Source organism: Cydia pomonella, chromosome 3 (genome assembly GCF_033807575.1).
Source record: "Cydia pomonella isolate Wapato2018A chromosome 3, ilCydPomo1, whole genome shotgun sequence".
Taxonomy (NCBI): Eukaryota; Metazoa; Arthropoda; class Insecta; order Lepidoptera; family Tortricidae; genus Cydia; species Cydia pomonella.
In genome coordinates this window covers 15,003,716-15,026,377 of record NC_084705.1, presented here as the reverse complement: position 1 = coordinate 15,026,377, position 22,662 = coordinate 15,003,716, and the positions used below count along the sequence as shown (strand labels likewise).

Sequence of the window (22,662 nt, the reverse complement as noted above, 5' to 3'; positions counted from 1 at the left end):
GTTATACGAGGCCCGGATCATGATTTTAAATAAGTATTATATGTTACCAAAATTTACTGATTAAAATGACAATGTCAAAACAGAAAATATCATCAATTATCAATACCAAAATAAATTAATCACAATGTCAAATAAATATTGGGAAATAATTATACAATGTCAAATAAAATAATTACGGAAAAGATGTCAATATGGCTACTTATACCTAGGTATCTCGTAATGATCGTCAAATTAAAGTACAAGGCATTACAATATAAGAATGAAATAACAACTATCATATATTAATCAATTCATAATATTACATGTCATTTTCATATTGTATTCTTTTACGGAATATAATGGATTATGTAATATAAATATCCAATATAAATAGGTTATGTTTTATTGGTCTTTATTGAGTGTATATATTTATATCTTTGAGCTTTATATATTAATAATAAAATCAAATATGACAAAAACGTTCATACTCTTCGAGAGTTATTCATGCCAAGAAATGAAGGAAGCTAATATTTTGTTAAGTGAGCATATTTGCAGCTGTCCAACGCCAAGTGAGTGGAAACGTGTAAACGGGGCACGAACAAGTTGTCGACCTGGAAATCTTACAACAGTTTCGGCCCAAAGATTAATTAGTTGGGGTAAACATCTCGACTAATCTCGTAATCAGCGTGCAACTGACTGAAATAAATAAATTATATTCGTGGGCGAAAATGCCATCCAAATCTCCACAAATTTACCACTTGTAATAACTTCTCCAGTGCGCTGCTCAGTCGTGAGAAAACGTGCATTTGGACGGGCGTTTTAAGAAATACGAGATATCGAAGAAATAAGATAGTTTCGGATTACGGAAAATGAAAGAGCAAAACAACGAAGTAAGTTTATCTGGTTCAATGCATTATATTTTCATTCTTTGATATGTAGTTAATAGTCTGTAATTATAAAATTCAATACATAAATTTGACCGAAAAGCTGGCGACTTCCTCGCACAACGTATCAGTATTGCGATACAACGAGGAAATGCCGCCAGCATCCTTGGTACAATGCCCCGAGGGCCTATTTTAGATATAAGCTAGTTATAGTAATCATCTGTATATATCCATTATGTATATTGTTATACATACCTGTTATAATTTTGAGCCCAGTCGGATAAATTATCGCTCACCGGATAACGACTGCGAATCAAATATTTACCTTCAATAATTTGTCAATTATAATCCCGGCCGTTCGAACAATTCCGTCGCAGTTAACTCGCACTTATAGTTCTTAAAAAATCTACCTACTACGTTAATGGAGATAAACTCTTCCATTAAATTTATTCGGATTACATAAATTGCAAGTTTTTACTGAAAATGGCTACGACTCGTACCCGTTGTCTGCTAAATTACCGCCTGCAAAAGAGAAATTAAGTTCTTAAAGTTGAAACGTTTTATTGCTTAAAAATAGAGTGCTTCAACGTTTTACGAATTGCCAGCAGTGATATAATAACTTCATTATGTTTTTTAAGAACAAGCCCAAAGGCGAGCGGCGCCGCAGTCGGCCCGACGAGGCACGGGACGAAATAAAGAAATTCAAAGAGAACCTCCTCCAGTCCGCGGCGACAGGCACCGAGTAAGTTGCAGTGTAATAAAACTAGCTCGAAATGAGACATTATAAGGAACTGAAATTTATTAACTGCTTTATGTGAATGCAAGAAACTAGGAAGATGGGAGTTTCGCTCTTACAATTATTAAGTAAGTTACCGACGCCTTGTTATGGCTATATAATTTATATTCCAAACTACGAACTTGATAGGACCTAGGGAATGCAAATCGGTTATAACCGTTACCGAAATAATCGCTCATAACCGATTATTGGAAACTCGAATAACCGGTTATTTTCGGTTATTTATTTATGACTTTAATTCTATGAAGTTAAATTACACTTCATAGAATTAAAGTCATAACGAAAATATGCCAAATTTACTTCTCTTATTTATGGAATATTCACGGCCGTTCATATTTTCAATTTTACTATATTTTGTGTATTTTATTTAAAAGTGAAGGCTTATACTCACATCCCTAATAGTGTACCTTTATTTTAGTGTTTTTTTTATTACTTGATTATAAATTTACATAACCGTTACCGAAACCGGTTACGAAGTTTGGCCGCTTATTGCATTCCCTAATAGGCCCGTGGATTAATTTAAACTATTTTTACTCTAAAGCTAATTTTAGTTTAGTAATATATCAAAACTTTCCTACTCTTCATGCTTAAAATTCAATGGGGCATTTCTATGGAAAGGGTCCCCGTAGAGTTAGAAAACATAAGTAAAAAATTAATTGAAAATAAATGAGGAAATACTATTAAGTAGCGATTGTAATTTAATGGAAAGCCTGCCCGGGCGCCCTATAAACGCTCAACGTAAAGGATATTCTTAATTTCCGCCCGGGCCACGGCTTTGCAAAGACGCCATTTTCATTTCGTTGTAAATGTTTTTATTGAGAGCCGATTGAAATAGCCTCACCTACAACACTTTTTAATACGAGTATTAAATAAAAGGCATATATAATATAGTGGATTAATTCTTTGGAGGTCGACTTATGATTTCTCTGTATCTGTATAACATATAACAATGCCATACGATTAAATATAAATAAATAATAATATACGGCTACGAAGCCGATAGTCCTAGGTTCGAATCCCGGTAAGGTCATTTATTTGTGTCGTGTACAGATATTTGTTCCCGGGTGGTGTTTTTCATGTATGTATTTATCTATATACGTATGTGTATCATCGCCTAGTCCCATAGTACAAAGGTTTGCTTAGTTTGGGGCTAAATCGATCTGTGCAAGATTGTCCCCAAATATTTATTTATTTAATTCATTTATTACCGGTACCGTTAGAAATTTAGTGACCAACTACCAAGGTTTTGTTGATTTTTGTTGAGCTTGTACGAGTATTTATTGAATAGTGTTTTAATATTATATTTACTCAGGTAAATATTAATTTCGGTTTACTTGCAGTAGGTTGACTTACTTTGACTAAATTTCCTATGTGGCAGAGGGTTACCACAGTGCGCCGCCATCTAGATCGGTCCCGAGCTTCGTGCTTGAGTTCCTTCGACTCTGTAATAATAATCCATCGCCAGGTCTGCTTTGGTTGGCAACGTTTTCTTTTTCCTTGGAGATTCCAGTCTAGGGCTTGCCTCGGTATGTGATCAGAATCGCTTCGGAGTGTGTACCCAATCCAACTCCATTTCATGCGCTTGATCTGCTGGTCGATCGGGGTCTCATTACAGATTCTCAACAAGTTGGCATTGGATATTTGCTCGGGCCAGTATATACCGACAATGCGGCGGCTGTTAATTAATGCAGACTTGTAGCTGATGCGATGTCTTTTTTACGTTTGACTGGAATATTCTGAGCTTGACTCTCCGTGTCAGTTTACTTGATTGCCATACGGGGCAGAGCTGTGAGAAGGTTGCTCTTGCTTTGACTATTCTCGAAGCCATGTCCTCTTCAGTCCCTCCTGTATCCGACACGACGCTCTTGAGGTAAGTAAATTTGTGGACTTGCTCCACAGCCTCTGCGCCAATAAGGAGCGACACGGTACTTGTCGCTCTGCACTTTATCTCTTGAGTCTTCCGGGTGTTGACTTTGAGTCCCGTTTTCATTGCCTTACTTCGAGAGTCGTCCAGCTTGGCTTGCATATCAGTGTGTGTGGCTCAGCAGTCTAGATCATTCAAAATGTTGCAGTAGATTTCTCTTATATATAAAAATACTATTCAAAACGTATTGAACAAATTTTTTTAAACCCTAATCACTCCACTGTTGCTGATTAAATATTTAAATTTATATTTGATGACTATAAGAATCACCCCAAATCTAGAGAAAAAATGGCTGGATTACATTACTACTTACATATAAAACAGTACTTTTTATCGATTTGGTCCCGCATAAACTTTCCCTGTCTCTTTTCACGTATGCATTACCTCGAAAAGTAAATTAAGTAATTAATTGAGTAATCAAATTAAAATGATGTTTTTGTTTAGATAATATTCCACTGAGTTTCTGAAATATACAAAAGTTATTTTATTGTGTGCGATTATTCTATTATCGGTAAGTATAAGAATTGAGCTAATCATGTGTCCAGGTCCATATTGTCGGAGACATACGACACGCTGTCCCCGCCACCGCGGTCCTGCTCTGCGTCCAAGGCACGGGAATCCCTTTGTGTGCCGCCCAACGTCCTCGCCGAGATGGACGAGGCTAAACTGTTTGAGCTCAAGGAGGTACGTGTCGTTATGCATTTGTTGCTCTAAAGCAAGTTTCGACATTAAGAAGAAAAGTCAATCACAGTAGTAATCACCTTTTCAATGAATGTCAAAGAGCCGCAAATGATCTTTTCCGTAGCCTAGGAACTCCAAGTGGTAATTTGCCAACCCCTGCTCTATTCAAACAACTATTGATCTAAAGTATCTATTTAAAGAACCTAACAAGAGTTGAAAGGTGTGCCGCTATTACTCGGCGATTGTCTTGAAAACATAGGATCATAGTTTATAAAACATCATGTCATGTTGATTAAGTATTTTTCGCTACTTAGATTCTTTTTGGTAAACTGTATCAGAATACATATATTTATAATGTCCTTAAATATAATATTATAATGTTAGGCTTCCAGATTTAGATCCTTCCAATAGATACCTATTGATAAAGGGACATATTACTTTCCTGGGAACTGCTGAAAGTAGATACTTTCAACCAGCCGATTTCTTACAGTAAAAAAGTTCCGACTACATATACGAGTACTTGCACGTTACTTAACTCTAACACGACGCTGCATATAAAGCGCTCGATTCCCATGTTAAATGCGTTAAAAACTTTATTTCAGCTCTTTGTAGCTGCAGTTAACCTTTTTAGTTGCTGCAGCGTAATTTTCCTTTAGCAGTTAAGATGAGAATTTGATAATTTTAACCTATTTCTTATGTAAAAAACCCGGCATGCCGACCCCAGTGTAGGGTTCCGTTGCCCGTCTAACAAAGTAATGTGTCTATAGTATATAATGTGTAGCTCGAATAGATCGTGTCATTCCCGAAGACGCGTACCTTGATTCGTATTTTCATGTTATTAAGGTTAGATTTGACAAATCTAAGAGTCTTCGTGGATGACACGAATTATAAAAGGGAACGTGTAGGTACGGGAGTAGTTCCGTTTTGGTCCTACTTTTTATATTACCACTTTATCACCGTGATTGATATATACATACAGGATGTTTTTTAGGGTTCCGTACCCAAAGGGTAAAACGGGACCATATTACTAAGACTCCGCTGTCCGTCCGTCCATACGTCCGTCTGTCACCAGGCTGTATCTCATGAACCGTGATAGACAGTTGAAATTTTCACAGATGATGTATTTCTGTTGCCGCTATGACAACAAATACTAAAAAGTACGGAACACTCGGTGGGCGAGTCCGACTCGCACCTGTACGGTTTTTTATTTAAAATCCATTACTTTTGGCGTATGGCTAAGTAGGTACCTACATTTAAAAACTAAATAGCATAGTTTTCGTAAAAGCCGGATATTTTGTTATATTTGTATTTTTCATACAGAATAGTTAAATCCTGTTTTGAAACAGGCATCATAATTAACTTAACCTAACAATTGAAACCTATGAAATTTCCACAAAATAAATATATTTATACAAAATCGCTTTGTATACTGTATACTTCTTAAATTCTTAAAAGGTAGTTTCTCTAAGAATTTATTTTATTTTTAAACTAGGTCAGTAATTCCACATTGGCACAAAATGTTTAGAATATTCACTTGGGCGTGACTTTTTCTTGGGCGGCATGCTTATTTTGGACTTCGTAGCGTATGAATATGAATGGCACTGACAATAAATTGTTTAAAATAGCATCTGCATACATTTATTATCTTAAGAGCCTTGATATCGAACCTTTAATAGTAATCGAGAATTTCTATTGAACACGTGTATTATTATATATCGACATCTTTTTAATCGATATCAAATCCCTAAAATGTGCCCCGAGTTATCACAGGTTTGCTATTATGTATAAGTCAATGAGGCATTTCTCAGCAGTGTCTCATATCCGGGCAGTCAAGTCTGTCCGCTATCATACACAGGATAGGGTAAAATAACTCTTTATTTTATTTAAAATAAAAGTATTACACTTTATATAAATTTAAGTGAACTTGTTTTTATATGAGGAAAGTCTAGTGGAAATCATTGCTTTATTTTTTTAATATCATCAGTTTTCGAGAGACAAAATTGAAATAAAAATTTGATTTGTTAATTTATATTACTTATTATACATAGTAGATATTGTATATAAAATTAAATGTAAATATTATATGGATCAATGTTGTCTTCAGCATAATAAATTATATGTTTACAATTGTATGTAAATATATTCAGTACAAACAAAATTTGTATGTTAATATTGTACATCAAGCACAATTTCATTAAATTTCATGAAAATAAACACCTACCGTAATAATCTGATGTCTTCGAAAATATGAATTATGCCAGTATATTCTTTATTGGATATAGCCATAATTACATATGTATGTATATCGAATATCTTTTATTTGTTTTGTCTAGTGTAGGTAGTCGTTAGTAATTGCATCGTGTATTAGTCTTGGGATTGAATTCCGGTAAGCATTTTTTTACTTGACGCGTACGGAATTTTGTTTGCAATTTATGAATGTTTTCTATGCATTAAACTATTTATCTTTTTCTATATTATGCAAGTACTCATATTTGTTGTCTTTAAGTATCCATAACTAAAACTTTATCAAGCTAACTGTGTTCCCACTTCCTTTTCCCGCGTAGAATATTCGCTCAGCTATTAAAATTTTACATAGGTGTTGTGTTCTCGCAGGCGTTCTTGTTGTTCGATTTGGACGGTGACGGCTGCATTGACCACAGTGACCTGCGAGGCACCCTCGTAAGCCTGGGGGAGCATGTGGATGATAAAGATGTGCGCGGCATGTTGTCCGAGGTTTGTGTTATTAGTTAAGTTATTATTAATTTGTTTGGCTGTTCAAATATTCTACTCGAACACTGTGACGACAGTGACTTAATTAAAATTATTTGAGAACATACACAAGAGCATGTCACGATACAGTCCGATAAGAAATAGTAGAAATACTGAGCGTAAACAGGCAATATAATGAATGTATTATGGTGCATTTTAAAATTTATAGTGATAATTCCAAATAGCAAATAGTCAAATCCATCTCATTCTGTCACACAAGCTCATTCTACATGTACCATCAGCCGTTAAAGTGCATGGTGACTTTATCAATGAATTCATTCATAATTTCTCTATGCAATTTCGCAGCTTACTGTACTTAGTAGCTGTTCGCTAATAGTAAATGCAACAAAACTCGTACCTATTCGATTGTTCTGACATATATTTGACACGTAATCTGGTGTTAACAGGTATAAACCGATTTAGTTAGTTTTGTAACATTTCTATCGGATTATAATCAAATTATCTTATCTGTGAACTATGTGTCATTTATATAATTACAGCCTTCACAAACAAGACCCACAACTTAGCAAGCATAGATACATGAGAACCCATTAGGGTGCAATTAATTACTTATCACCATGATACACACTCAATTCACGTACCTACCTGTAAACGCTCGGTTAAGAGTAAAGGAGCCTGAAACATTTTATCTTACCAAATGTATGTCTTTAGGTCAATTTCTAATATATTTTCGACGAATCGATGATGATAAAGTAATATTTACGTAGTCTACCCCTACCCCTTACGCACGCAGTGGTAAAAAAATTAGAATGAAAATAAAATGCAATGTAATAAAACTGGAATTATAACTAGATTTTAACAATCCTTATATTTAAATTTGAAAGAAAGCATTGTTAGAGTAAAATCCCGCACCACCTAAGCGCATGTCAAGCGACGGCACCGCATCAGCGGGGGTTCTTGAAATTCGCGTGCTTTAGTTTGGGTGTCGACAAAACCTTTCTTAAAGCCGGCTTGGATCTTAGTTTGATGTTTGCGCGACCCAAATGAAAAATGTATCCATGTGGAAATCCTTAACACTGGACCGTTCTTTCTACTTGTATAAATATAAGTATATTATATGGTGGTCCGTGTCCGTTATTTAAAAGTAAAGTACTTAGTCAATGCTAATACCTAAGGCTTACGCTTTCTTAATTTTGAGTTTCATCCTAATAGGTTTAGTTTAGGGCCTAAACTATCTACTTAACCGATTAGGATGAAATTCATCTAGGCGTAAAAAGGATAAATAGTTAAAGACGCACATTTGTCATTTTCAATCAATAGGGTACTTATTGTCGGTTGTCAATAAGGCGCTATTTACATATAGCTTCAATTTCAAATCAACCTTATCGACAACCGACTATATGGTACCTTTTGGTTGGAAATATCACTGTGTCGTTCTCAAGTAAAAGGTACCACATTGTCGTCTACCATAAGGGCGAAATTTGCTTGCATCTCTATACGAATAACCTGTCAGAACGTCCTTGTGGTAAGTGACAATGTGGTACCTTTTACTTGAGAACGACACAAATATTAGATAAGGTACTAAAAGATGCAGGCGGATGCAAATAACAGTAGGCCATTTCGAGCTTAAATTCCAATATCAAAGTTATGTAATTTTTATTTCTTTGAGAAATAGACATATCCTCACCGTATTGAATAGATTTATACCCACCCCAAAACTCATGTTTCGCTGAATCAGTTATACACTGGGGAGCATTAAGGTACCGTTCGGATACAGACTGCACCAGCTGCTGCTGCAGTACTGTAGCCGCAAATGTCAAAAATCCGGACAACAATATCGACTTTTACATAATGCAGTCGGCAATACAGTCAGGCTGCTTTCATCACTGCTGCATTAAACTGCTTTACTGTAGGAAATTCGACGTCATTATATTGCGCCTATTTTGTGTGATGGGATGTCGGATGTTTGGCCTTTGTATTCATATCCAGGGTTGGCCGACTTAGACGACCTGCCCCATGGAAAAAAAAATTCTCGCGTCATAAACATTTTCCTAATCAGCACAATCGTGTTCTGAAAATAGTGGGGAACCGTTTCAGGGCATTTTCGGTGTCGACCAAAACGGATCCCCACTATTTTTGTTACATCTTGTAAATAATTGTAAATAAAACCGAACCATGAAACTTTTTCCATTAGTGTTGTACTTGGACCGAAAATTGTAAAATATATGTGTTTTAGGTGTCTATCCTTATACTTTGTGAACTTATTGTCTAAATCCCCTGCAGGCACCCAACCCTCTCGATTTCGACGGGTTTGTCAATCTACTCGGGTACCGAACTCTGGAACTGGACTCTGAGGAAACATTGGTGGCGGCTCTCTCACGTTGGGATAGAAATAATTCAGGATACATTTCTGAAGAAAGGTAAAATGGATATATATATACAGATGATTACTATAACTAGCTTATATCTAAAATGCCTCAAGCATTTTACCAAGGATGCTAGCGGCGTTTCCTCGTTGTATCGCATTACTGATACGTTGAGTAAAGTATTTTTGAATTTTATTATATTTAGTAGGTACAGTCAGCATCAAAAATAGCGGATCAAACAAGGTTTCAAAAGTATCTACCATTCTGAAACAGCTTACCAAAATGTGGTGGTTAAATATGTAGAACAATTAAGACGGTAAAAGATATACTTTTGAATGTAAATTTTAGAGATTTATCTATATTTGGAAAAGTTATCCGGAATATCAGATACTTTTGGCGCGTTGTTTCATCCGCTACTATTGATGCTGACTGTACCTATTAAACGTATTTTTATAATTTGTAATAAAGTAGGCCAATAAAGCTTTGTCACCCCCCCCCCCCCCACCACCCCTCCTCCCTCCCAGAAGATCAGACGGCAGTCGCTTCCGCAAAAAAAACGTCAAATACCATATATAGCAATAATTTGTTAAATAAATAAGAAATGAATAATACAATTAGGTACTTGAGCAACGAAGCACCGATCAATATGTAGATATCAATCAGAAATTTTATTTGAAATCAAATTGAGACTGAGAATTTAAAAGCACGTTGCCTACGTGAACAAGAACATGACGTAAACGAACATGGCCTGAATGAATAACAAGTTTACGAGTTGCAGCTTTCAAAGAGACTCATTTGTTTAAAAAATAATGAACCTCCACGCCGTATTTGAATTTCTTTGATGACATTTTGTCTTCATAGAGGCAAATTATTCCAGAAATTTTCAAAGTAAACAATTTCATTTATATATCAATGAGGTGAGCAAACATTATATATTTGTTATAACATGCAAAGCATACAATTATCAAGGACATTACCATTGACAATTTAATCTCCCGTGACAATGCAGCCGGCAGCAAAGCGGCGGGGCAATGCAGTTTCAGGGTATATAATGATAAACTGGGTTGACAGGATAATTTTATTATATATGTATGTATTACCGTAAAAACCGTTTTTAGTGAAAATGTGTAAGTATTGTATTGTATTGTATACGGGCGATTTTCCGTAACTCGACGACTGGCGCCTATTTTGCGTGACATGTGGGGGTGGGCTAGTCCTGCCAGCCCAGCTCATCGAGGAATCGTATCAAACCCTTAATGTTGAGTAGGACCTCGGGGAGGTCTCTCGGAGATCCGAGATGTTTAGCCCTGTATGGAGTCACTCCGCTGCATTCCAGCACCACGTGAGAGGCTGTTTCTTCTGTCTCCATGCATCCTCGGCATAGGGGACTGTCTGTGACACCTGTTGTGAAAAGATGTTTGTTAAATAGTCCATGACCTGTTATGACACTGGTTACCATACTCAGTCGGACCTTCCCTAGTTGAAGGAGCGTCCTTGTGAGCTTTCCGTTGATGCCAGCCATGGCTTCTTTTGCCTGTCTGCATCCAGTCTGGTTCAGCCAGTGTTCTGTGTGTAGTTTCCCTGTACGTGCTAGCAGCATTGAGCGTACCTTGCTAAACGGTATCGCAAGAATCGGTTCCGGACCAATCGCCCCCGGACTCGAACCTTGCCTGGCAAGCTCGTCCGCAGCCGCAGTTTATGATGCCCATGCACTCAGCTTGGAAAACCGAGTGACATTTTCAAGTCTTCTGAGAAGGTTCCAGAGCCCGATCCGCTCTCTGTTTTGGACCCATCAGTGAAGATTCTCAGCTCCCGGGGATTGAGTCCTTCATGATTGCCATCCTCATATAACTGTATTTTGTACCTTTTGTCGAAGATAGCTTGTTTGTGAATCCGATCCGTGCCTGACCTAAGCACTGGAAATTCGTCATACACCTTTTCCAGGCATGTTGTGTGGAGAGCTCCTATGCTGTTAGACCATATATTAAGGGTTCGCAACCTTACCGCTGAGAGACTGACATCTTGCTGTATGTGTAGGTGCAGCCGTGGAAGGTTTAGCATGACCTTCATGGCTGCAGTCGGAGTAGACCATGCATGCAAGCCTTTGGAGTCTTTGTAGCTTGTCTCGTACGTTACCTAGGTTTGTTCTTGGCCACCAAACCAGAGAACCGTAAGAGAATAGGGGGCGGATTATCGTATTATAGAGCCAAAGGGTAATTTACGGGTTGAGTCCCCACCTCTTACCAATCATCCTTCTGCACTGCCAGAAGACAACTCCCGCCTTGTCTATACGGCACGCTCAAACGACTTCGCGCATTGTTTGGTCACAGTTAACTTACCATGCTCAATTTTTGACTCTCCGAGTAAACTAGTTTTATCTAGTGAAAACGCGTAGTTCCTAGTCAAAACTGGTATTATTCTTCCGCTTCTTGTGCTTGTCCTTTTCCCATTTTTTTATGATAAAGGAGGCTAACGAGCAGACGGATCAAGTGATTACTGCCGCCCACACTCCCGCGACACTCTTTTCTTGGAGGTTTGAAGGTCGTATCGGTCCGCAAATACCACAGGCGACACTTCATTCCACAGTTTAACTGAAAGCGAGGCAGAAAGTTTCTGGAGAAACGCACAGTTGAGGACTGCCATCCATCTAATTGGTGAGGATGGAAGTTTAATATTTTCGCGTAGGGCGATGACGAAAAAAAGCGGTAGGGTTTAATCCGAACAATTCCTCGGAGCACTCCCCATTATACATGCGATTAGAAAAGGCAGAGCGAGTCTACATCTTTACGCAACACCAGAGTCAAGCCGATCCAAAATACGGCATTGGCAGTCGGTAATTCGAGTCGCTCTTCATTGGATGCGGTCCAGAGGGAGAAGTTGGTTCTGGGGTGCTCCTGCCCATAGATGAGAACAGTATTCCATGTGTGGGCGAACTTGCGCCTTGTAAAGCTGTAGGCGGTTGGCCGGTGTGAAATACTGTCTCAATCTGTTGAGCCCACCGAGCTTTTTTGAGGCTAATTTGGCCACTAAGCAACTGGTGGTCCTCTAGTTACCGAAGGAGCTGGCAGTTGATAATGGACTCCAATTATCTTCGAAAAAAGGCAGATTATAGCTATTGGCCTCTAGTTGGATAGATTTGAGCGGTCACCTTTTTTACGGATCGGATTATTTGGGGTCGGCTCTCCTAGTTATATTTCTCGGTCCTGGGTCATCTCAGGAATTTGGGCTTCAATATTGTTAACCATGTCAGTCGGGGTCTTCCTCGACGTCATTGTGTGGGGAACATATCCAGCACAGTAGCGTGTCATGTGTTCGGGTTCTCGACGTATGACGTGACCAAACCATCGAAGTCGCCCTTCTGTTATTTTTTCGGGCTAAGATCTAACATTAAAACTACCACCGACGTAGGTTTTACTGACGTGATCTAGTAAGGTGACACCACCGGCCCAGCGCTAAATTTTCATATCGGCGGCGTGAAGTTTATCCTCTAGCTGTATTTTGACGGGCCGGCACTCGGCACCGTACACCATGGCTGGACCAGACCACCAAAACTGGTATTAACTAAAATTACTATGAACCTCCAGGTCTTTTTGATGCCTTGTTCTTTTGTTACAGTACATCTTTTGTATTTATTGCCTTTTAATGTGTTTATATGACTGTTTGGTTTTTGAATAAATTTTAAAAAATATATCAATTTGAATAATTAGTCAAAACCTGTTTTCAGCAAGGCGATACGGAAAACTAGGCTAAATTAGGGAAACCGCGTTTTCACTTAAAATTAGTTTTTACGGAAACCTGCAATTAGCAAAGATCAGATGAGATGTTTATATGTATCTCCAGGAAAATCTTCACAACTTAAATATTTTTACCAAAACCTGAAGAATATGTCCTTGAAACAAGACAAGAAAAGATTGTCAAAAAAATATTTCGGAAATAGGCAAGTTCCTGCTCTATATTTGTTATTAGATTGCCAACGCGGACCTTGGACAATTATTATACATACTTAGATAACAACCAAATGTTATAGTCCGTTTTTTAGCATTAGAAAGTAGATAAGCGAAACTGACGTGACTTTTTATTAAAAAGCACTTTTGAATAATAAATCACGGCAAATATATAACAATTATAAATCGTATACGATGATTTACATTATTTTGCTTTCCTAATAGTACATTTCGATGCTAGTGCGGAAAGTATGTCATTACTTCACGAGTACCGAGATATCTTACCACGAGCCGTAGGCGAGTGGCAAGACTCGAGACGAGTGAAGAATGACATTTCCGTACGTGTATCGAACGACGTTTTTTAATACAGTTGCGAAATAGTACATTATGATACAAGTGTGCTAAGTTGGTCATTACACACGAGGCGATATTGTGCGCGCGCGCTGCAAGCGAGTGCGCAATAAGAAAGCCGATATGTGTAATGACCAATGCACACGCGTTTCATACGAAGTTTTTCAACACACTTGCGAGGAAAAAATAAAACTTAAAAATTAGATTATTTTTTGTCAAAACAGTAAAAGTACAATTTTCAAAATGGTGGTTTTAGTTTTAAAATCGAATAATTGCACCGAAGCATGCTGGGCTTGTAGACACTTATTCGCCAGTTCATTGAAGTAAGCTACCAACACTTTTTCCAAGAAAGACGGCGTTTTTGCTGATGTTCCATTGAATAAAAGTTTCATATGCCACCAATTATTTTTCACCCAATTTTGATGGTAAAAGGCTATTGTTCTCGGCTCTTGCCTCTATTAGTATTACTGGCAGCTTCAACTTTATGTGTTCTTTATTTTCAATGCTGAAAATGACATTTTCGTCATTAAATAAACTAAAAACATGCAAAACTATTCAAATTTTATGATAAATACAGAAAATGGCTGGCGCGTTTTTTTTTACGCACGATTCCAATGCGCGCGCATGGCAAAGGCGCGAACGAAATCGACAAACAGCCAATTAAAAAAAGCTAATAGATATTTCTATTCGACGGATGGAGATCAAATCGATAAAATGTTATGTTTAAGCCATTAATGTAATTTAATAGATAATTTAATCTACAAATTGTGTTTGGTGTGATAAAACCTCTTTGAACTAGCATTTGAAACCTAATAGTTGGTTAAAAAAAATGTATTACTCGACCAAATTAAGAAGGGTCCGTTCCCATGCATATTATTAGCAATCAGTTACCTTCTTAACTCAGTCGGATAATATAATGAAAAAGCACACGTGCTTAATATCTAGGATTATGAGTCTTACCTAAGTATCGTTATTTACGATTATTTGTGTATCGTGTATTTAAATTGTATATGAAAACAATATCGAATATTGCCTTTGGAAACTTAAACCTTTCTTGCAGTAAAAAAAAACGCCTCTGCTTTGACAGGCGTTTCGGCAGCTATTCCGTTCCATTTGACAACTTATTAAGAACGGTTTTTCCATATTCAATATTAAAAAATAAACGTGTTATAATGATGAAGAGGTAAGTGATAAAATATGAAATATGCTTATATTTATTATTTTTACATTAACAGTAGGTTTTTATGTTGATTACGACTTTTAAAGGAAACTAACACTTGACACTCATCAATAAGTAGTCATGAATTGGAACACGTGGAAAAGTAAAAAGCACTAGTTCGCGAAATCCAACTTTCCGCACGCTAAACAGCTACGTAAAGTAGCACTTTTGGAGCAACTGTATTAAAAATAATAGTATTGATTTTCAAAAAGCGTTTTCCAATAAAAAGACATGTCAAGATTGTTTACCTTTTTTCTAATGCTAAAAAAACAAACTAAAGTATGATGAAGAAGAGGACAATAATAATACATGTATTTTTTATATTTATGAAAGATAATATTTTTCTTAACAGGCTACACAAATAATATGTAAATAAAAAAAAAACTTGTTTCAAAATTTATGGACATCGTTAATTCGTTACATCCATTTTTACGAGTCCCATTACAATTATACTGTATTGTAAAACTAATTTTACAACTATTAACTGACGTATTCTTAGTCAGTCACGCGATAGGTTTCGGAGAGCTTATGTCAAGGAGAGCCATCTTCACGCACAAACACATCACACACAGGCTCTCGACAGTTTAAATTCGAATACTGTATTTTTTCAAACAAATAACCACTAAGCAAACTAGGCATATAGTAGCAGTTGAAGAACTGATCTGGAGGCGTTCTTATAAAAGATTGTAAGATTTATATTATAGTCAAGTCAATGTTTGAAATTATAACCACCATGTCTTTCTCATACCAATATATGAGTGCAGCAAATGAGTATCATGATTTGAAAACTTACATTCACCTTATCTTATGGCGCCTCACGATCACCATTGTGACGTGTAGTCAACATTTTAACATCGTGAGGTGACGTAATAGCCATTGAAACATTTAGGAAAATTCTTCCGGCCGATGTTCAAACATAAAATTCAATTCAGGCTTCCCCAGAGTAATTAATAAGCAGTAGATACATACCTACTATACTTAGCATTAACTTAGACATGAACTATGAGAATAGGCGAACTTATCTAATCTCCACAGAATTGAGGTTTCAGAGCACCTTCGAAGTTCGAGAGGAATTAATCATACGAAGCTTAAGTACTATACTTGCATTCAATACATACTTACTAACGTACCTATAACTAGTGGTTATAAAATCTCTGCAAGACAAATAAAAAAGACAAGATTTAAAAAAAAAGTTGATTTTATTATGTTCTATGATCGTTCAAACAGCAATGTAAAAAATCTAATAATTGATTACACGTGCGTACTCGTGTTTAATATTATTATTCTATCAGAAAATTTAATAAGAATTCCGGTAAAGGAGTATAATCGTTTAATAGACGCAAAAAGGCCTGGCTCGCGGACCGTTCACGTCCGCCCCTAGAGATCCATAAACAAAACGGATCAAGATTAAATTACATTTTCCAGTACGCGGAATATATTAGGGAAACCTCAAGAAATTATATGAGCCACATGTGTTTGCTGTCATAATATATTATTTATATTTCTTATAACCCATATTATTTACATTAAAGAAATTTAGCCCAGAAACGTAACACACGTCAACGAAATAAATAAGTGTAAAAGTGACCAGTACCCCTAGTGTAAATAAATTCGATTTCCAAACGTGACGTACGCGTTTGCGTTTAGTCTCATTTTGTATTGAATTTCGAAAGAGCGCGCCAAGCGGGACATTTTGGAAACTCAAAATCCTATACAAAATGACACTTAACGCAAACGCGTTCGTCACGTTATGATGTCGATCAAAGTTACACTAGGGGTACAGTACCCCTAGTGTAAATAAATTCGATTTCGAAACGTGACGTACGCGTTTGCGTTTAGTCTCATTTTGTATGTGATTTAGAAAGAGCGCGCCAAGCGGGACGTTTTGGAAACTCAAAATCCTATACAAAATGACACTTAAAGCAAACGCGTTCGTTACGTTATGATGTCGATAAAACTTACACTAGGGGTACTGGCGATTATTCCGTAAATATAACAGATACTTAATAAAAACTTTACACCGACATCGAAAGTACCCACTGAGTAAAATAACACTACAAATTATCTCACCATTATCAACAACAATTCATTTGTATATAGAAATAAGCAGGAACATATAAAACTAGAAATATTCATATCAAATTTAAACCGACTCATACATTTTGTAGGACGTTAGTTAAGAGGTTTTAATTTATCTATTTACTGTATGAGATAAAAAAATTAGATGAATTATTTACAAAATCTTTGATGCTCTATTAAATACGGCTATGTGTTGCAGTCGAATTTTCCTGTTTCAGGTTCTGACTTTCGAGCTCTTTAGCCATTTAATATGTACGCCTTTTAATATGTACTTACATGATAATTCATCGCTTTGAAAAGTTGGTTTATAAATATGTAAGTTTAATCTACAAGTCGCAATTTTGTCCCCTAACTTCATGTCGTTAAAGAGTCCTGTGAATTTCATCATCAGCCCAGCAACACGAGATTTTGACCCCCAAATTCAAACATCTGATGAAGTAATGAAAAAATCTGTACCACTACAATACTTTTGTCCAAATCGATGAAACACATTACTTATGTGAGAGAAGTTGCACTTGGCATCTGGTGTCTTCAACATCAGGCCTGCTTTACTTATTTCGGAAATGCATGAGTTACTACGGAAAATAACCAAATCACCGCGCATACATGCATAAAGGTACATATGTATTTCTTTATTCATTACAGATAGTAATAAAGGTTGGAAATGAGTAATGTGTATCATGTTTTGAAACTTTCATCGTCGTCATCATCGCCGTCGTCAAGATGCCTGAAATCTCACTTCACCCTTTCCTTAGTTAGTTATCTTTATTGTAGGTACATTGCTAGTTATCCAAGAATTTTATTTTTCTCGCAATGATCGTTCGCTTTCAATCCTACTTTTTAAAATTACATATTAATGGTAATCATAAAACAAAAAAAAACTGACCGCTAATGTCTTAAAAATTCAGCTACCGCGTAGATTAAACAGAAGGCCGAACGACTGTTGTAATAAATATTTCAAACATTATTAATACCTCGAGTCGTACTCCTCAAGTCATCCTCTAGAGGTTTATTAAAATTTTCGGTGTAATCTGAATTTTACGGCGCCACCGGATAGGATTTCATATAATTCCGGAGAATGTGACGAAGAAACGGTTATGAAAACATTTTTTGGTCGTATACATGCTCACAAAGTAGATTCAAGATGTCTTACTTTTGAACAATTTCCATGAAGTCACAATTCAGAGACAGTGTGCACGCGGTGTAACAATGATTAATATATACCTGTGTTTTATAAGCTTGAAATAATATAAGAATACTAACAGCCAAACAGGCTATTAGTTACTTGTTATAGTTAAAATGGTTGGGTTGGTTCTAAACGTTAAAAATACAATCTTAAAATATATTTATATGATAATGTTGTAATGTATGATAATATACTTAAGGTAAAAACTGTAAAAGAAAGAACAGTTCGAAAAATATAATTTAAGTTTTTTTAGGATTCGACATGATCTTATGACATGGGGCGACCGCTTTACGGAAAAGGAAGCTGACTACGCGCTGGACGACGCTCCTACCACACAAATATGCGGAAACACCATGATTGACTATGTTCGTTTCTGCAGTCAACTTAGTGGCTTGCGAAAGGCTAACAAAAAGGAGGTTGTGTAAATTGTCTACAAGATTAAACGACATCAAGTGTCATTGAAATGAATAACTGCATTTTATTTAAAGCCAAAATTCAAACAATCTATAGACATACTCATAGCCTTGAAAGTCGGTGAACTTTTCAAGGCTTTCAAAATACCTTAAATAATATGGCGGCTTAACGTAACATCACGTCGATATTTTAAACATCCTTGAACATCCATCATTGAGGCAATTAAGAAGTTCCTTCGAGTAATACTTACTGCCAAAAGACGTCCAAACTCTTTTAATTTTTATTAAGAGCAATTCCTAGCTGAGCAACTTTTCAAATCTCGAATTTTTGAAGCTATGTTTCTGTCGCGCTGCGGTGGGCGGGAGCCGGAGCTATCTAAGTGTGAGTGCGCTCGCTCATTGCGCGCCGTTCCGTCGACATCGTCCGCGAGCCAGACGGAATTTATTCTGCGCTGCCCGACGCAAGTTGTTTTTGTTGTTACCACGTAATATTGTTTTTCATTTTTATATTATACTGTATCTATTACACCCTAATACCAAACACCCTATCACCTGTACTAAATGTATTTTACACCTATGATGACGAAATAATAAATGATTGATTGATTGATTGATATTAATTACCATATAGGTAAAAACTGCAAAAAAGAATGATGTCTCAGCTTCGCTTGTCGTCGTACAGTCAAGTGCATATGTATCGAAAGAATCGTCTCATAAATATGGTACTACGCTCTTATTACACTGGAATAAGATGCTATGGGACATATTTTTGAGTAAGATGTGTACACCCATATTTTTACACTTGACTGTACCTATCCGTATCAGTAAGTTGGGAGTGATCAAGGTGTGTTATGAAATTTTGTAAGTAGGTATAATTAATATACCTATGGTTAAACTACAATCTATTTAACTTGTAGTACGATGGGGCTAAACTTGGGCCGCCTTATTGAAGAACGTATCGCAATGACAATCTGGGTAAAGTATGTTGGGATAATGCCGGACAATTTTGGGACCAATTGAGAGAACTCGTGAAAAAATGTTTTTTCGAGATCTCAACACGTGACAGATTCTTGAAGTACATAGCGAATCGTTAAATAATAACCGTAGATTCGACCTGAATTTTGGTAATCTTCAATATAGAACGGTTTTAGTTTTGTACCTGTGTAAAGATGAGACATACTTTTTTTAGGGTAACGAGTGTTTTGCCATCAAGGGAGAACATTGGATGGTGAAAAAAAGTTGCTTCTAATGGAAAGAGAATAAGGTATCACAAAGAAATAGGTCCGGTGGCTACCCTTTTGTATCCGATCTTAACCCGGATACAAAAATTGGTAAAATTGTGGCTCTCAAACTTTGATACCTATGTCATAAGGCAATTTGATAAGTAAACAATGTGCTAAGAAACCTCTTATTGTAAGGTTTACCCGAAGTAATAAAAAAAACCACTAAAATAATAGATATGTTGCGTAGTTTTGACAATTTAAGATTTCGTGAACTGTACAGGTTTAGGGAAAGTGTAAATGTATTGTTTATTGAATGGAATGTACTGGAAGATATGAAGTACTTAAGTAGGAGGGACAAAAATCAAAATAGTTCTTTAAAAAGGTCAAGGTCACTGAGAGCCCATCTTGAAGTATGGAAAATAATTAAAATTGCGATTTTGTTGGTTTAATTTTGCAATTATGTATATATAGTTGATATACAATCTTTTTTTTTATAAAATGTAAGGATCGTATGTAAAGAGTAAAGTAAATATATAGGAAAAGAGAGCCCTCTTGAAGCATTTTAAGGAAACTAATTTCGAAGCCCTATCTCTATTTTTTATCCGAAACTAGCAATGTATGTATGCGTTCACATCTACATATGCATCCGTAGGTACATTATTGCGAAAAATTGCTCATTTGCTATCTATTTTACTCGATCTTGTTATAAATTTCAACATGTATCATGATCCCTATACAATATAAATACTCTTTATTGCACACCTCAATAAAAGAAAACAATACAAAAGAAAACATACACATAAGCACAGGTAAACAACATGCGGTCTTATCGCTAAAAGGCAACCTTTGGGTTGCGGAAATTAAAAAAATTACATTGTCAGTAACCGTCGCGCTGGTAGTGGTACTGGATAAAAATAATGGTACGAAAGTGTGATCAAGAAAACAATAAATGTGATAATTAAGGTCAGTAGGTAAATTGAAGAAAATTTAAAGTTTGATAATCACTGCTGTTTTTTAAATAGGTAAAGATCTGATTGTTTCTGGTCCGATCTTTACCTGGAAGGGTCAAGATCGGATATCGGTCTACAGCAGTGCTAGGTCTGTTAACACAATTACAAAAACAAACACAGTTTCATCACAATACGCAAAATAAATTACAGAGCGAAGATCGGATAGAAGGAAGAATTCGCGAAATTTACTTTGCTCTCTGTGATTGCACATAGCACAAGCCGGACTCCCTGAGCGACGCGGGGACACTGACAGTCGAGGCGCAATGAAATGGCGTCTTACACAATGTTGCCAACATTAAAAAATAAAGCCAAATTAGGGAGAAATTAATGTCCTACGTTCTTCACCCGCATCCGGTATTTACCCAACATACCTTAATCGTTGAACCGCCGCATTTCAAAATGGCCCTTATTTTGATATCGGCTAGCCGTAATGTAATACGGCGGATTATACAATACGACTGCGATACTTATATATAAATCCCCTCGTCAATGTAATTTCATTAAATTTGCTATCTAGTGGCAAACATCAAAGTAGTTATCTTTTACTTGTGACGCACAAGTGTGAGCAATGTAAAATACTATATTTCTAAAAAAAATTGCATACTACGTAGTAAAAGAAAATGTGATTATTAAATTATAATACGAAAGGTGGTCAAATCGCAAAATGCTGTCGTTTTATTTAAAATAATGAAATAATTAGACCAGTTCCGAAAGTACCGGGAAATCCCGGTTCTTTAAAACAGTACCGGTTCTGCAATCCCTAATAAGGATGTTATGCCCATCACTATTCCTTCTGTGTACGTATATTTAGAAACTGTCTCCGCCTCCAATTCGTGCGATAAGGACAACTGCAGCTCGGACCGAAATTCACTCGCAAAAAACTCAAAAATCGAGGTTTCGCTCTCGACTGTTTCCTCCTCCAAAACACAACTAATCATTATGAAATTTTGGAAATTGCAAGAGGAAGAAATAATGTATGCCGCTATGTTTTGATTTTTTGGATATTTTTTGTCATATTTGTATACTGTGCCTTTTTTTACAGCCAATTCAATTGAGCCGTTTTTGCGATTTTCGAGGCGCTGTATCTTTCTTCAAAATAAAATAATCCAAAAAAGGAAAACATAGCGGCACAGATATTGATGATATTGATCTTATTTGAAAAAATCACTGCTCTAGGTTAAAAATCCAGGGAGGAATCAGTCGAGAGCGTTTGTATGGAAAAATCGCAACTAGGAATTCCTCTTAATGGATCTCTATGCGGACGACCTACAGATCTATGCAGCGGCTGGCATTGATTATGTCCCCGCCCTAGCCAGTCAAATAAATGATGATCTTGAAGTGATTCGCAACTGGGCTTCTAACTTTTGTTTAAAAGTGAACGCATACAAATCGCAAGCAATTGTTATTGGTAATCCTTATTATATAAGCAAGCTCTCAGAAGTGGTGTTACCCGACATTCTTTTTGATGGAACTCCCATCTCTTTCTCCTCTACTGTCAGGAATTTGGGTATCACCATGGATGAGACGCTTTCTTGGTCTGCTTATACGGCTGAGGTGAGTAAAAGGGTGTTTGCATCTCTCCACTCTTTAAGGCGTCTCCAGAACTTCCTCCCAGTTCACACCAAGCTGACTCTTGCGCGATCCCTCTTGATGCCACTTTTAGACTATGGTGACGTTGCGTTCTTGGACCTGCGAGAGGAACTTCTTGATAAGCTAAAGCGGCTCCAAAATGTATGCATCCGATATATTTTTGGGCTGCGGAAGTATGACCACATCTCCGACTTTCGTTCTCAGCTCGGGTGGCTTCCGATCCGTCGACGCAGGGACGTACACATCCTGACATTACTTTTCAACGTTCTGTTTAATCCGACCTACAT

At 36.7% G+C, this 22,662-nt stretch overlaps 2 protein-coding genes across 2 annotated transcripts in view; one reads left to right on the top strand and one right to left on the bottom strand.

Annotated features, from left to right (window-relative positions):
* LOC133516150 (suppressor of lurcher protein 1) overlaps positions 1–22,662 on the bottom strand; it is a 392,999-nt gene that overhangs the window by 214,497 nt on the left and 155,840 nt on the right. The window lies entirely within an intron of this gene.
* LOC133516154 (myosin regulatory light chain, smooth muscle) lies at positions 1,057–18,610 on the top strand. The gene is made up of 5 exons (XM_061848933.1): positions 1,057–1,605; positions 4,129–4,267; positions 6,878–6,997; positions 9,278–9,414; positions 18,393–18,610. Exons 1-5 carry the CDS (start codon positions 1,490–1,492, stop codon positions 18,562–18,564), a joined length of 684 nt encoding a protein of 227 aa, XP_061704917.1. The 5' UTR covers positions 1,057–1,489; the 3' UTR covers positions 18,565–18,610.

What these genes read in the sequence shown, in the direction of transcription:
- LOC133516154 (XM_061848933.1), top strand. Translation starts at nt 1,490, where the DNA reads ATGTTTTTTAAGAACAAGCCCAAAGGCGAGCGGCGCCGCAGTCGGCCC. An exon ending in TCCGCGGCGACAGGCACCGA is followed by an intron (nt 1,606 to 4,128) that starts GTAAGTTGCAGT and finishes TCATGTGTCCAG; the next exon opens with GTCCATATTGTCGGAGACAT. An exon ending in TGCGCGGCATGTTGTCCGAG is followed by an intron (nt 6,998 to 9,277) that starts GTTTGTGTTATT and finishes AATCCCCTGCAG; the next exon opens with GCACCCAACCCTCTCGATTT.